The sequence below is a fragment of the Bos indicus x Bos taurus genome, chromosome 29 (assembly GCF_003369695.1).
Source record: "Bos indicus x Bos taurus breed Angus x Brahman F1 hybrid chromosome 29, Bos_hybrid_MaternalHap_v2.0, whole genome shotgun sequence".
Lineage (NCBI taxonomy): Eukaryota > Metazoa > Chordata > Mammalia > Artiodactyla > Bovidae > Bos > Bos indicus x Bos taurus.
In genome coordinates this window covers 26333856-26348916 of record NC_040104.1, presented here as the reverse complement: position 1 = coordinate 26348916, position 15061 = coordinate 26333856, and the positions used below count along the sequence as shown (strand labels likewise).

Genomic DNA, 15061 nt, shown 5'->3' with positions numbered 1-15061 from the left:
CCCAAATTCACACACCCAGGGACTACTAGCTGTTTCCCATTAGACCTCACCTGCTGTTCCCAGATGCTGAGTTTAAGGTCCTTGAGTAGGTGGGGGCCATGCCCTCTTTGATCAGTTAAAGGAGAACTCTTCTCATTTTGCCCAACAGAAGTCAGGGGAGGCTCAGTGAGAATTCCCCCACACCTGCTCTCTTGAGCTTTAGACACGACAATGTGCCCCCAATTTGCAGCAACAGTCACTTGTGTTGTGAGCGCCCCCTCCTTTGCTCTCTCTGCTCCTGCTGCACCAGCTTTTTCATGCCCTTGGACATGCCATGCCCATGTCCTCTCACCACCTAACAGCTACTATTCTCTCTTCCTGGGATGCTCTTCTCCATCTGTTCTGCCTGGTCAGCTCTTATCAATCCTTCTCACGCCACCCCAGCCTCACTTTTCCAGGAGGCCTGCCATCTGAGCTGACACTGGTACCAGAAATAACACTGCCCCAAAAGCAGTGAGACCAAAATAAACCCTGCAGACAGTGTTCCCCACAAGCACAAGACGACACCAACAGCTCTGTCTTTAGAGCTGGTTTCAGGGCAGACGTGGGTTCTCGTCCCATTTCTGTTTCTTACATTCAGTGGCCTCAGGATGGGATCATCGGCTCTAAAACTCATTATTCCCCTCAGTACAATGTGGAGGGAGGACCAGCATCGCCCTCATAAGCATGTTGTGGACAGAAAACGGGTTAACGAAATCATTAAAACACCGAGCGTAGTGCTCAGAACACAGTGACTGTTCCAAAAGTGTCAGCTCTATCACCTATCAGTACTCTCCATTTCATTTTTGATGTAACTCCTCATGCCTACCTTTTCCCCCACCACCCCAAGTAACATACATAAGGACAAAGCAATTCCTTCCAAAATGTTTCCCGGGACAAATGAGGGATGAACCCATTTCAGGCAGCCCCACGTCAGTAGGCAGAGTACCAAAGAACAGCAAAGAGAAATAAGAACGCCTTCTTAAGTGAACAATGCAAAGAAATAAAGGAAAACAGTAGAATGGGAAAGACTAAAGATCTCTTCAAGAAAATGAGAGATAACAAGGGAATATTTCATGCAAAGATGGGCGCAATAAAGGACAGAAATGGTATGGACCTAACGGAAGCAGGAGATATTAAGAAGAGGTAGCAAGAATACACAGAAGAACTATACAAAAAAGATCTTCATGACCCAGATAACCATGATGGTGTGATTACTCACATAGAGCCAGATATCCTGGAATGCAAAGTCAAACGGGCCTTAGGAAGCATTGCTATGAACAAAGCTAGTGGAGGTAATGGAATTCCAGCTGAGCTATTGCAAATCCTAAAAGATGATAATGTGAAAGTGCTGCACTCAATACGCCAGCAAATTTGGAAAACTCAGCAGTGGCCATAGGACTGGAAAAGGTCAGTTTTCATACCAATCCCAAAGAAAGGCAATGCCAAAGAATGTTTAAACTACCTCACAATTGAGTTCATTTCACATGCTAGCAAAGTAATGCTCAAAATCCTTCAAGCGAGGCTTCAACAGTATGTAAACCAAGAACTTCCAGATGTACAAGTTGGATTTAGGAAAGGCAGAGAAATTAGAGATCAAATTGCCAACATCCGCTGGATCATAGAAAAAGCAAGAAAATTCCAGAAAGACATCTACTTCTGCTTCATTGACAATGCTAAAGTCTTTGTGTAGATCACAACAAACTGTAGAAAATTCTTAAAGAAATGAGAATACCAGACCACCTGACCTGCCTCCTGAGAAACCTGTATGCAGATCAAGAAGCAACAATTAGAACAGGACATGGAACAACGGACTGGTTCAAAATTGGGAAAGCAGTATGTCAAGGCTGTATATTGTCACCCTGCTTATTTAATTTATATGCAGAATACATCATGCAAAATGCCAGGCTGGATAAAGCACAAACTGGAATTAAGATTGCCAGGAGAAATATCAATAATCTCAGATATGCAGATGATACCACCCTTATGGCAGAAAGTGAAGAGGAACTGAAGAGCCTGTAGATGAAAGTGAAAGAAGAGAGTGAAAAAGCTGACTTAAAACTCAACATTCAAAAAACAAAGATCATGGCATCTGGTCCTATCATGTCATGGCGAATAGATGGGGAAACAATGGAAACAGTGACAGACTTTATTTTCCTGGGCTCCAAAATCACTGCAGACGGTGACTGCAATCATGAAATTAAAAGACACTTGCTCCTTGGAAGAAAAGCAATGACAAACCTAGACAGTGTATTAAAAAGCAGAGCCATTACTTTGCCGACAAAGGTCCATATAATCAAAGCTATAATTTTTCTAGTAGTCATGTACAGATGTGAGAGCTGGACAATAAAAAAGGCTGAGTGCCAAAGAATTAATGCCTTTCAAACTGTGGTGCTAGGGAAGGCTCTTGAGATTCCCTTGGACTGCAAGGAGATCAAACCGGTCAATCTTAAAGAGAATTAGTCCTGAATATTCATTGGAAGGACTGATGCTGAAGCTCTAATCCTTTGGCCACCTGATGAGAAGAGCCAACTCATTGGGAAAGACCCTGATGTTGGGGAAGATTGAAGGCAGGAGGAGAAGGGGACAAAAGAGGATGAGATGGTTGGATGGCATCACTGACTCAGTGGACAGGAGTTTGAGCAAACTCTGGGAGATGGTACAGGACAGGGAAGCCTGGCGTGCTGCAGTCCATGGGGTTGCAAAGAGTCCGACACGACTGACCAAGTTAACAACAACAACACGTCAGTCTGTAAATATCAAAGCATTAGTGAAACTAAGGCTGTGGAATACTCTGATACTTGGTCAATAGAGATACATCTTCTTCCATTTTGAGATATATCAGAGAAGAGGACAAGCCAGAACAGCTCTCTTCCTAGAAGCTGTAATTAACTGGATGCACCGTGTCTTCTAAGACCTGTCCAACTGACACAGACTCCCACCCTCTGGAAGGGTGGTTGCATCATATGTTGTCAGGGGAGGGTTCCTAAGGGCAGGCAGGTCTCCAGACTGAAAGCTGTTTTTCTTCCTTTACCTTTGCAATTGAGCTCCGGGGTGTTAATTACTCCATTAATGGCAGCCTGGGCAGCTGCGTTCTGTTTCTTCAGCAACTCAATGGTTTTTCTTAACTCATTCAGTTCTGAATCCTGAGGAACAGAAAAAAAGACTGGTCATCCCCAAATCATTCTGTACTGAGTTCAACTGAAGTCAGCTTAGCATCAGCTTAGAGGAGAGGAGAGAATGAAGGAGCTGCAGGAAAGCTTTGTCACAAACATTAGCCTGGATCAGTTTTCAACAGGCGTTTGTGAGCACAGGAAAGCAAATAGGACTAAGATCTGTTGCCAGTGCAGTTACCACCACTCCATCCAAGTCATATTTTCACTCAATAAATCCTGTTCTTTCAGATTCAATTCCAATAGTCCAACAAGCACACTACAATCTATACAGTTTCCTGGAATAAAACAGGATCATGTTTTTAGGTCTGTTAATTCTAAGCAGGGAGGGAAGAAGCACCCTGTTTTACCTTCTGCTCAGCCGTCATGGTTAAGCTCTGGAGCCTGATGGTCATGTTTCCAAGACTCTGCTCAAAGGCTGCCACGAGGTGAGCCTAGAGGGGAAAGACACATTTCCCTGCGGTTACATTATCTTGCAAGGTTTGCTGTTGCTGTTTAGTCGCTAGGTGGTGTCCAACTCTTTGCGACCCCACGGACTATAGCCTGCCAGGCTCCTCTGTCTGTGGGCTTTTCCAGGCAGGAATACTGGAGCAAGTTGCCATTTCCTCCTCCAAGAGGTCTTCCTGAAACAGGGATCAAACCCATGTCTCCTGTTTGGCAGGCTGATTCTTTACCACTGAGCCAGCTGGGAAATCCACCTTGCAAGGCAGGCCTGCCTAAACGGTGCCAGCTCTTAAAGAAGGAAATCTTACCGGGGCCACGTGGGTGAGCTCCTGTCGACTTCTTCAGCCTCTTAAGCCCCCACTCCCCACCACTCTCTGCGATCTGGTTACTCTATCCTTTCACGTTCTCCAACATCCCGTGCCTCTTCCCACCTCAGGGCCTTTCTGCGTACTTTCCCCTCTGCCCGGAATGCCCTTCCCCTAGCTGCCTCCCCAGCTGATTTTTACACACACGTCTCGAGAGAGCTCAGCACATGTCTTCATGAGACTCCCAGATTGGGCTGCTTCCCTCCTGTTCACTCACACAAGCACACTGGTCTACTGTGTACTTTGTGGGATCACAGTCACACACACACACACACACTTGGGATCACTAATTTACGCCGGTCTCTACTACACTGCAGGATACCTTTCGTTCCCCAGGCACCGAGCTCACAGTAGAGGCTCACGTTAAGCATGTTTACAGAATGGACGAACAAAGTGGTTGGCAGATGTTGCCTGTTATAATCCTGGTTAATAAAAAGCCACCAAAAGGCCCATCTGCTACCACCTCAGAGAACCTGCCCCCTGTTCCCCCTGGAGTGAGGACTTTCCCTGGGGCTCCCCTGCACTTTTATATATCTCTGTAGAAGACAGCATCAGACATGCCATTATCCTATATATTACAAAGACAGCTTTAAAAATGCTGCCAATTATAGTTGAAATATGCATCCAATTTTAAGAGATGTTAGAAACATGAAAAAAAAATGTGTATCTTAGAATTGAGAGATGTGATGCTCCTTTGTCTGCCCCTTTCTCTGGGGCAGACAATCCTCTTCAAGGGCAAGATGCAACTCTGTGTTCCAACACTAAACCTTCTTCCATAGAGCAGTAGGTGAGAGAGCAGTGAGTTGACTGAGGATCCTGATAATATTGTTAAAACCAAGGATAAAGAATGGATAAGTCATCTAACCCTGCAGGCCTCAGTTGTTTCATCTGTAAAATGGGAGCCGCATCTCTGTTCCTCCCAGGGTGATTCTGAGCGTTGAGTGACACAATGTGGTTGAAAATGATCTATAAGCTGTTAGGGAATTGCAAAACACAGGCATGACTAGAGACTGCGGGAACAGATGGGGTTTGGGAACAGATATTCTGAGAACACAGGTGTAGAGAGATGAAGAAAAGGTCCTTGGAGTGGGGTGGGTAGATACACAGAAGGTCACAGGAGGAACCAGAAGGACCAGCAAGGTACCTGAGTCTTGGGAGAAGTGAGACCTTATGGTTGTGGAAAATTCTCGAGACAAAAATGATAGATGCACAGAGTGAAGAAGACAAGGGTGGGAGAGGAGCCATCACCCTAGACTGTAAGGGGATCAGGGTCAGCACACATTTCAGATTAGGGAGGAGAGACTTGAGGGGTGAGTGGGAGGCCTCTGTTACTAGACTTCATGAAACAGGGAGATTGAGGATAAGACACCTCTAGGATCAACTGTTGAGCCTCTTTTCCACTGGCAGTAGGAGCTGGCAGGGGACAGGAGCACTTGTGATACAAATGTTAAATGGATTGGCCAGCTTCTTTCCGATTGCATGCCCTCTCTCATGAAAAACTGAGAAAATGCCTTTGCATTTTAAAATAAAGTGATACGCTTTAGTCTGCTCTGGAGAATGTGGCAGGACAAAAGCCAACCAGATTGGAGACAGTCACATAGTGAATGAAGACAGGGCATGGAGGTGAACAAGTTGACTGCTACCCCGGCACTTCAAAGGAATGACAAGGTCAAATGTAAATGACTGAATTTCCATTTATTTCAATTCCTCATTTGACTGCCACCCAAGATTCTATTTGTGGGCATGAAAACTTTTTCGTTTAAAACAAAAGCGAAAACCTGACCCCACGAAGACTGCTTATCGAGAGAGTATTTTTGCAAACTCAAGAAGAAACCACATGTGCTCCAAAGAACCAGAGGATCGCATTTTGCTGGTGAGCAAAAGGACTGAGTCATGATCTCAGTTATGAAAATACGGGCCAGGAGGCTGGTCCAGAGCCGCACAACAGCCTTCTCAGCAAGCAGCATTCTCACATTCCCAGGGAGAACAAACACAAGTGGGATGAAAACACCCAGAGAAGGTGGCTTTGAGGAGTGTGTCCCAGAAAAAACAAACACGGCTTGGCCTGCGAGAAAGATGGCAGACAGTGAAACACGTTAGCACTGCCTGTGGTGTGTGGCAAGACTAAATATTTACTTTAAAACAATATGGGATTCAGTGGCTTTTATGAGGAGCAAACCGGATTAGTGAAATAAGAGTAATGTGAGGGATCTCACTCTTCCTCTTCTGGATCACAGAGGAGAGTTCCAAATGGCCCAGTGAAAGGTCCCTTGGGGGCAGCATGAGGTCACTGGAGGAATTAATCAAGTTCATTGATAAATAAATGACTATTTTTCAATTAGTAAGGGGCAGTCATTGACAGCTGTAGTTCTTAATAAGGGCAGTATTTCCAAATCACCTGCTGTCAAACCTCATGTGTTTCAAGGAGACCCCTGGCTCACTGGTTCTGGTTTGCAGACATGCATCTGATTCCTGAGATAATGTCTCAGTCTTTGAAAAAGACTCTAAAACTCAAGTTCTAGATCTAATATCAATTTCTGATCTTCTTTTTTGTGTGTATTTATTTATTTATTTGGCTTCACCAGGTCTTAGTTGCAGCAAGCAGGATCTAGTTTGGTTCCCTGACTGGGGATTGAACCCTGGGCCACCGGCATTGGGAGCATGGAGGCTTAGCCACTGGACCGCCAGGGAAGTTCCAAATTTCTGATCTTTTAGGATACAGTAATAGAGAAAAAAGTTAAGAAAATAAAGAAGGATTAGAAAAAACACACAATAGCCTAGTATACTAGGGTTTAGGGGAAAAAAAGCCAAAAAAAAAAAAAAAAAAAGTGGGGGGGAGAAAAAGCAAAAAAAAAAAAAAGCACAGATTTCCAGAAATGTAAGAAAGCACAGGAGAATGACTAGTTCAGAGTAGTTAGCAATTACTGAGCCTATAATTAAGGTCTAGCACTCTGCTAGGTACTTCATGTGCAGACTTTAAAATGAAATGGAAAGTTTCCTCGAGTCGACTCAGGCTCAAACCAGGAATTACATGGGCAAAAGCTCCAGATATTTACTAATTACAGTCCTGGTCCAAGGAAGACAGCTTTTTGCTTTTCATTTTAACAGCGTGCTGGGATCACGCAGGTGGCTTTCTGACGGGCTCACACTCACAATCTATGGTCCTAGACTGGTTGTGCGCTCCCAAGCAGGAAGCCCTGCCTCTGAGGCATCTCAGCACCTTCCAAAACCTCAGGCTCTGAGCCGCAGCCCTGACGACTCACAGCCCTGTGGCAGGGCACCTTTACAGACTGGTCTGATGTGGTAGGAGATCTCTGCCTCTACTCTGACCCCGCAAATCCTGTAACCACATCACAGTTAGGAAGCTAACTTAACCACCTAACAGATGAATGTGTTCATGATGTGGCCTGACCTTTGCCCTTCTTCCATGCTGCCCTCATTCCCACTTCCTTCTCCCTTCCACCCCAGCCCTCTTCCCCCACATCCACGCCATAGATTCTAAGCACACTGAGCTTCTTATAGTTTCCAAATGCAGCAACATCTTCACCTTGGGCTTTTGCACAAATTACTCTCTTTGGTTAGAATGCTGTCCTTCCCATACATCCTCCCCTACCCAGCAATCTTAAGATGTAACCTCCTCCAGGAAGCCTTTCCTGACTTCTCCCAGCCCCATCAAAACTGATCTAGGCATTCCTCTTAGGTATTCCCACAACCATCCCCCTTTATTGCTATCATAACAGCTATCATGTCATAGCAAAACTGTTTTGTCTCTCTGCTGTACCACAGAAAGAACATTAAGATGACAGTGATTATGCTTGTTTTGCTGTTGAACCCACATTGCTCGGGGCATAGTTGGCACTTAAACAGCTGCTGAATTGAATGCTGGTTGGCAGTGCCTCCTGAACACGTAATTGTGTATATTATATAATAATTACAGAGCAGTCAGCCATTTATTGTGGAGTCTTAGATTTTCTTCTTTTTCTCTCTTAAGATGAAAATTTCCAGAAAGAGAAAGGAAAATGAACCATTTTGAGCACTTAATCTATTTCAGGTACTGATCACATTACGCCCCTGAGAGCTGAGTATTATCATCTCCCAGCGCACTGAAGAGCAAAGGCAGGCTCAGAAGTGAAAGAGTCTGCTCAAAGCACAGAGCCAGTAAGTGTCAGAGCTGACACTCACACCCTCGATACCAGAGCCCGTGTCTCTCTCGTTACACCACTCTGCCTATATAATGCTCAGGGGCGACAACGGCTACCGCTCTGGGTCCACACTCACATTTGCTGTCAGCTGGGTGGTCAAAGCAGAAACTTTTTCTTGGGAGGCATCCAGTTCCCGCCGTAGTTTGCGGATCTAAAGATGACAAGGAACAGAGTTACTTGATTTGGGAGTCCACTTCCAGGATGAGCTGGGAGAAGGAACTGACCATAGTGAAAGACGAAATCCAACTAGCAAAATGTTCCTTACCTCTGACTGGCATTTTTCTTCTGGCTGTAAAGAAAAACATAGAAGAAATTAGACCAGTTGAGGAACAACTGGAGGGCCACACTTGGACACTTGCAGCAGTCTTAAAGATGCATTAGTTTCTTTTCCAATGAACTTCTCTAAATAAACCGGTTCAATTCATGTGACCAATCAGAAAGGCCAAATACAAAAAGTGTATTATTTTAAGAAATTAGGAAGAATTAGGAAATACTCTAGCTATGTTGGTTGTGAGGAGCCCCCTGCTTCCACGTGGAGATGACACGGAGACGGGGTGATGAGAAGGGGATAAGCCAGGGGAAGACTTGCCAGATTTAGCAAATTAAAAAAAAAAAAAAAGAAAAAAAAGAACAGGGCACCCAGTTAGATTTTTTTTTCTTTTAGTTTAAATATGTTCCATGCAACAGTGAGAACACACTTATACTAAAAAATTATTTGTTGTTTACCTGGATTTCAAATTTAATTGGGCATTCTATATTTAATCTGGTAATCCTACCTGGGAGACAGGGAGGACAGCTCATAGGTTAATTCTGCCCCATTTTATTCCTCCCTCTCATCTCCCTAGGGCACTGAAGCAGAAACAGCAGCAGGGCAAGAAGGTTCCAGAAGTGAAGGGGACTGGGAGGCCCCATCAGCCAGCCTGAAGACTCCCCAGCTTATAAGAAGGAAGATGGCCGGCATGTTCCTGATGCTCCATCTGGAGCCCCCAGTTACCTGTGACCCTGGGGAGTAAGGACAAAGCCTGTAGACTCTCTTACTGGAAAAACATTCCATCCGGAGCCCTGGGTCTGTGGTGACACAGCAATCAACCAGCCAGAGACTATAAGCTACTTATCTCTTCCCATAGGGGGAGCCCATGTAGGTTGGGGGGAACCTATTGCAGGGGGAACCATTCTTTCTCTCTTCTGGAGTTCCTGTAGGGGCACATATAAGAAGAAACCCACAACCTCCAACACAGGCTTTCTTGGAAATGTTGTAAGTGTCCAATGGCCTTCTCTCCACACGCCACATCTGTACTTTCTTGGGGTGGAGCAGCCAGGTAGGTGAGTGAAGATCAGTAAAGACTCTATTATGTCCTGAGTCCTCTATGTGTGTCCTAATCCAGTTTCACTAGTGGCAAACCCATTACTTTTAAAGATCAGCATCTGACTCTGGTGTCTCCTCCTGCCGGTTAGAACGCAGAGGGGTATGATTCATCAGGCCCTGCAGTTTCCTATACCCATCAGCTGGGACAAGTGGGTAGCTGGTCTGACCGCCCCTCACACCTTGCTCCCCACCTGTGATCTTGCCCCAGAAGGCCCTCTCTCCAGGCTGATTCCCAACAGCAGAAACTAATTTTTAGGTACACTGTGACCAAGTTAGTTAATCCTTGCAGTGACTCCACAAAGTAGGATGGTATTCCTTTTGAGGTTCAGAGAGGTTAGGTATCTTGCCTAAAGTCACACAGCTGGACAATCTCCTTATCTAAGACATGCTTTCAGAAGGTTGGGAGATGTCCTCACTGCTTACTCTTCCCTCTCTGATACTACTCAGCCATCCCTCTTTGTCTGCCTGCCTGCCTGTCCATCAATTCATCCCCACCACCACTACCTATCAAATATTTACTGATTTCCAACTATGTGTCAAGCACCATTTTAATAATCTGGGATACAGCTATGAACATGACCAAGTCCCTCATGTCTCATGTTGTTTACATTCTGGTAATAATAAGTAGCATTTTATTAAACACTTACTATATGGCAAAGACAGTTCTAAGCACTTGACATTTATTATTCATTGAATGCTCATAACAACCCTTTGAGAAGGTACTAATATAATTTGCCCATGGGTGACAGCTGATAAGTGGTAGAACTGGGATTGGATCCAAGGTAGTCTGGCTCCAGAGCCTATGATCTTAACCAGCACATACTCCTGGCTCTTTGACTATAGTGACATTCTCCTGGAGGCCTTCCAGAAATAAGGCCCTGGCTTCTGAGTCTGATCCAAAGGAGAAAAGTGAATAGTGATAACGTCACAGCTATCTAACATTTGGGAGGCGAGTGGGAGGTCTGTTAGCAGGCTGAACCATCCACAGAGGACCAGCCCTACTTCTAAGCACTTCTATCAGCAGAACTAATGCTCTTTACTCAGGCTGCTACCACTGTCTGTCCCTGTGCCCACTTGTCTCTGGGGTTGGGCCCAGGGTTCACAACAGCAGCCTGGAGAAATCGTGCGTTTTGTATCTTGCCCCCAGCTGCCACCGCATTAGTGTACATCTGGGAACTCGGAGTGAAGCTCTGGGTCTTGGAGCTTCCACTGAGCAGTTCCCCTGGGAACTCAGCTGCCGCTCCCTACTGACCAAGAAAGCAAGTCTAATGCCAGATGTGCCCTCCGCAATTTTTTTCTATTCTGAGAGCTGGCCATGACCTCTCTGTGGCATTTGTTTAGCATCAGGCTGTCTTTTCTTTCCTTTGTAATTAAAATTACAGGCAAATTTCAGCCAGAATGAACATTCTTGAGCATCTAAGAATTAGAGATTTCGGGGGGGGGGGAGGGGCCGGGGGGGAAGCATGTTATCATTCAATAAGAGCCTTTAAAACACCAGGGTATTAAACAGACTCTTTGGTCTGAGTTGGTGGCAACATAACAGACTCCAAAGATTTCTTTCTAGACAACAAATACGAACTTGTTTACCTTAACATTTGCAAAGGCGCCTAAGCATCTGTTTCAGCATTTCATCATCATCAAGGAGCTAATAATAGATAAGGGACCACACACCACTGTTTGGTGGTAGCAGTCTGGTCAGACTTGAAGTTTTCCTTGGAATGAGCATCCCACTCCATCAATGAAAACATTCAAAGGTTAGACTATTTTTTTTTAAGTCTGCAAAAGCAACTTATATCCTCAGAGAAGGCTCATGGAAAGGACAGTACATGGGAACCCTTGACTCACTGACCTCAGAGACCACCTGGCCTAGCTCCCTGAGGCCAAGGGTAAAATGGAGAATAAGGAGGTAATTTGTCCAAAGTCATACAGTAAGAGAAAAAACTAGGGTTAGGCCTCAGGTCTCTTGCTATCCAGATAAACATGGAATTAAAAAGTATTAGTATTATTAGGTCTTTGGTAATTTGTGAATTTATATCAACTCCAAAAGGACAATTTCAAATTTCATGAAAACACCAGCTTCAGGTCCACACACCAGAACAAGAGCTACCGAAAGAGAGCCTGTGGCTGGAAGAACTCCCAGTGGTTGGCATGAACGGCACGGAGGGGCAGCAGCCGGGAACTGCACGTGATAGCTTCCTGCCGTCGAATTCTCACAGGTGAAGAGCTCCTGTCCTTTTTGCTCTGAGGCTGGCTGATGCAGGCCAGCCCCTAAGTGTTGCTTTTCTGAGTGAAAAACGTGTGGCCAGGAAACCCTGGGAAAACTTGGGGCTTCGGCACCAAAATGTCTGCTGCAGCAACACCACACCAAGCCTGTGGAACTGGAGTCCCACGTCCCCTGCCCCGTGCCTTCCACGCCTCTGGACTCTGCTTTCCGCAGCAGGCTACTATCCCCACCTCAGAGAGGAGGGGAGAGACCTCAGGGCTCAGCCCAGAGCCCAGCATGTACTTGGGGCCAGTAAACACTGTGCAGGAAGTGACTCCAGGTCTGCAAGTACCCTCTCTGGTACCCACGTCACAGAGCTTCATTCTAGAGGGGAAGACTCAGAGGCCTCAACTGCTGACCGTTAGAAGGCCATCCTTGTGCTTTCCTGGATAATGGCTTGAATGACCCCTTTCCAAAGTTACTATATATAAAGCCTTTAAGATGAAAGCCCAGACTCTGATAACATTTCAGACAAGATGACGTAGCAGAGGAAAGAGGTTATTTTGGAGCTGGAGGAACAAGGTGGTAGGAACAGAAGAGAATGTTTCTAGGTCCTTCAACTCACACCACGTCAAGAACCACTGAAGTCTGTCTGCTCGCTGCATGCCCAAGAAGGAACAGTCAGGCCCTGGGCTCTTTAACTTGATTCTGGGATGGCCTTTAACTTACAAGGGGCTATCTACAGTTTGGCCCACAACATAGCCCAGATACCTGGCATTACCGAAATCTGAGTTATTAAAACATCTGTCCTTCATGGAATGAAGGTCTAAAGAACCCCCAATTTCCAATTAATCAAATGTTTTTTTCCTTTATATGAATTCCCGAATGAAAGTTTTTAAGATAAATAGTCACGCATATAGCTACAGAAAGCATCCTGAACAAATCCAGTACTACTTGGTCACATGTGGCTTTTTTTCAGTAGCCCTCTCACGGCTGACAGCTGTCACTTATGAGAGCTGCCTCTGTGCTGTGTGCATTCTATTCACTGCTTTACCTGCATTTTCTTGTTTCATTCAAACCTGTTCTTTGAACACTATGTGCTAGGCCCAGTTCTAGGCACTAGGAATAAAACCAGAAAAAAGTCCTTGTCCTCCAGGAATTTATGTTGCAGTGAATAGTAATCTTCATATATTTAATTCTCAGTACAACTCCACAAAGTAGGGACTTCTATTCTTTCTACTTTACAGACAAAGAAACAGGGAGATACAAAGTTGAAAAAGCCATCTTGGCACTTCCTTGGTAGTCCAATAGTTAAAGAATCTGCCTTCCAATGCAGGAGAAGCGGGTTCGATCCCTGGCTGGGGAACTGGAATCTCACATGCCACGGAGCAACTATGATTGTGTGCCACCCTAGAGAGTCCATGTGCCACAACGAAAGATCCTGAATGATGCATGCCATAACTAAGACCCCATGCAGTCAAATAAGTGAGTAAATATTTTTTTAAAAAAAGAAAGAAAAAACAGTAGAAGGAATCTCATACATTCTAACCAGTTACTACCTGAAGCACAATGCCACTTTAACAAAAGTCAGCCTCTGATTTATTGGTTGGTACATTATAATCAATAGCTGTTTGTAAATTTCAAATTGTGTTCCCTAACTAATTGATCCCCTTATGATGGAAATACTTTCTCTAGGAGACATGCTTATATTTTATTTTGACACACATAGCCATACAGCATTGATTTATACTCACTGTAGAATAAATTGATGACGTGCTGGAAACCAAGGAGAGTGAGGATCCATGAACTATGAGAAAAAGAAAAAGAAAAGGTCAATTGTACAGCTGGCTACTAGGCAGCCCGAAAGTGGAAGGGAAGGAGAAACTAGGCATCAGAAGACACACCAGGCTTGGAGCAACAACCTCACCGTGACCCAACCTTGTCTGGTTCGGTGATAGGTCAAAGTCAAGTAAGGAATAATTTTCTATGGGAGTCATTTTTCTGTTGGCACATTTTATTTCCCACAACCTTCTAAATACTTTCCCCTTCTGACTATCAAAATAATACATAATTAATAAGTTAAATGTTTCAAGTACAGAGAAGTGTTAAGAAGCATATTCACTGCCATCAATTGTGTGACTCAGTTCTATTACCCAGAGGCAAGTGCTACCTGCTTTGTTCCAGCAGATTTTATCCCTTTCTTTTTCCTTATGTGTCCCTTAAGGTTAAAATTGTGTGGCAAATGTATTTTATATTTTGCTAGCATCCGTCCTTTGTACAAGAAAAAAGATGATGAGCTGACTATTCTGAATATAAGAGGCTGGCTGTTGGCTACAGTAAATTCATTCAAGATGATCATGTAGTAGAACATTGGTTAGAAAACATATCCACTGAAACTTAGGTTCTTCCTCTGATTTTTGTCATGTTTACAAAGTGTCCTCTTCCTTGTTTGTGACTGGACTTTGGGACTTAGAACCATCCTGTACTTTCCTCCTTCACCTCCTGCCCCCAACGCTCCCCTCTGCCCCAAGCCATGGAAACATTTTATTATCTGTTTTCATATAATTTTAAGCCACGGTCTTTATCAGGACTAGGTATTCTGGCTGACTTCTCTTCTTGGAAACCAGACTCTTTAATGACATTTTCCTAGTAATCTCCCAAAAAACTGCCTGAAAGATAGAAATATGCCTGTGGAGAAATCACAGACCTTTGCATTGGTCACAGGCTCCCTGATCAGGAGTGGAATGGCCCTCCCCTCCCCACCACACTGCACTCTCACCTGTGATCTGAGAGTGGGAAGCTGGGGAGGAGCGCACATGTACTAAACAGCTTTCACTTCCCACCCAAGGAGTGACCTCAACTCGGATCGGCGGTCAGCGGAAGCTACCTGCCCACAGATGTCTCATGAACGGCTGCGCCAACCTCCCTGGTGCCTCCACAATGTATTCCCAATAAACGTCCCGATCCCCAGCCTTCCTTCAGGCTCTCCTATCACACTCTGAATCCTGCCCAGCTCCCTCACGCATGACCTGTGAAGTTCTTTGCCATCTCACAGTCTCTTCCAGGGCAGCTCCCTTGGTTTAGGAAGTTTCCCATCCCTGCCCATTCAGATCTCCAGCAGAATCAGCTCAAATGTCATCTTCTCAGGAACCCGACCTCATTTCCCAGAAGGCCACCAGGGCAGCCTCCTCTCTCCTCGGACTACACAGATCCTGGGCTTGCACTTCTGGTCCTCTCCTCTCTCAGAAGTTGCCAGCTGCCCTAAGGCCGTCCCTGCATTGCTACTTACA

At 45.0% G+C, this 15061-nt stretch overlaps 1 protein-coding gene across 11 annotated transcripts in view; it reads right to left on the bottom strand.

Annotated features, from left to right (window-relative positions):
- NAV2 (neuron navigator 2) overlaps window positions 1-15061 on the bottom strand; it is a 796404-nt gene that overhangs the window by 39500 nt on the left and 741843 nt on the right. For all 11 annotated transcript variants that reach the window (XM_027531913.1, XM_027531909.1, XM_027531911.1 and 8 more), the window contains 5 exons: window positions 13526-13578; window positions 8468-8491; window positions 8279-8353; window positions 3542-3625; window positions 3053-3164 (listed from right to left, as the gene is read on the bottom strand). In XM_027531913.1, the coding sequence (XP_027387714.1) occupies window positions 3053-3164; window positions 3542-3625; window positions 8279-8353; window positions 8468-8491; window positions 13526-13578 (348 nt within the window). The remainder of the gene's footprint in view (window positions 1-3052; window positions 3165-3541; window positions 3626-8278; window positions 8354-8467; window positions 8492-13525; window positions 13579-15061) is intronic.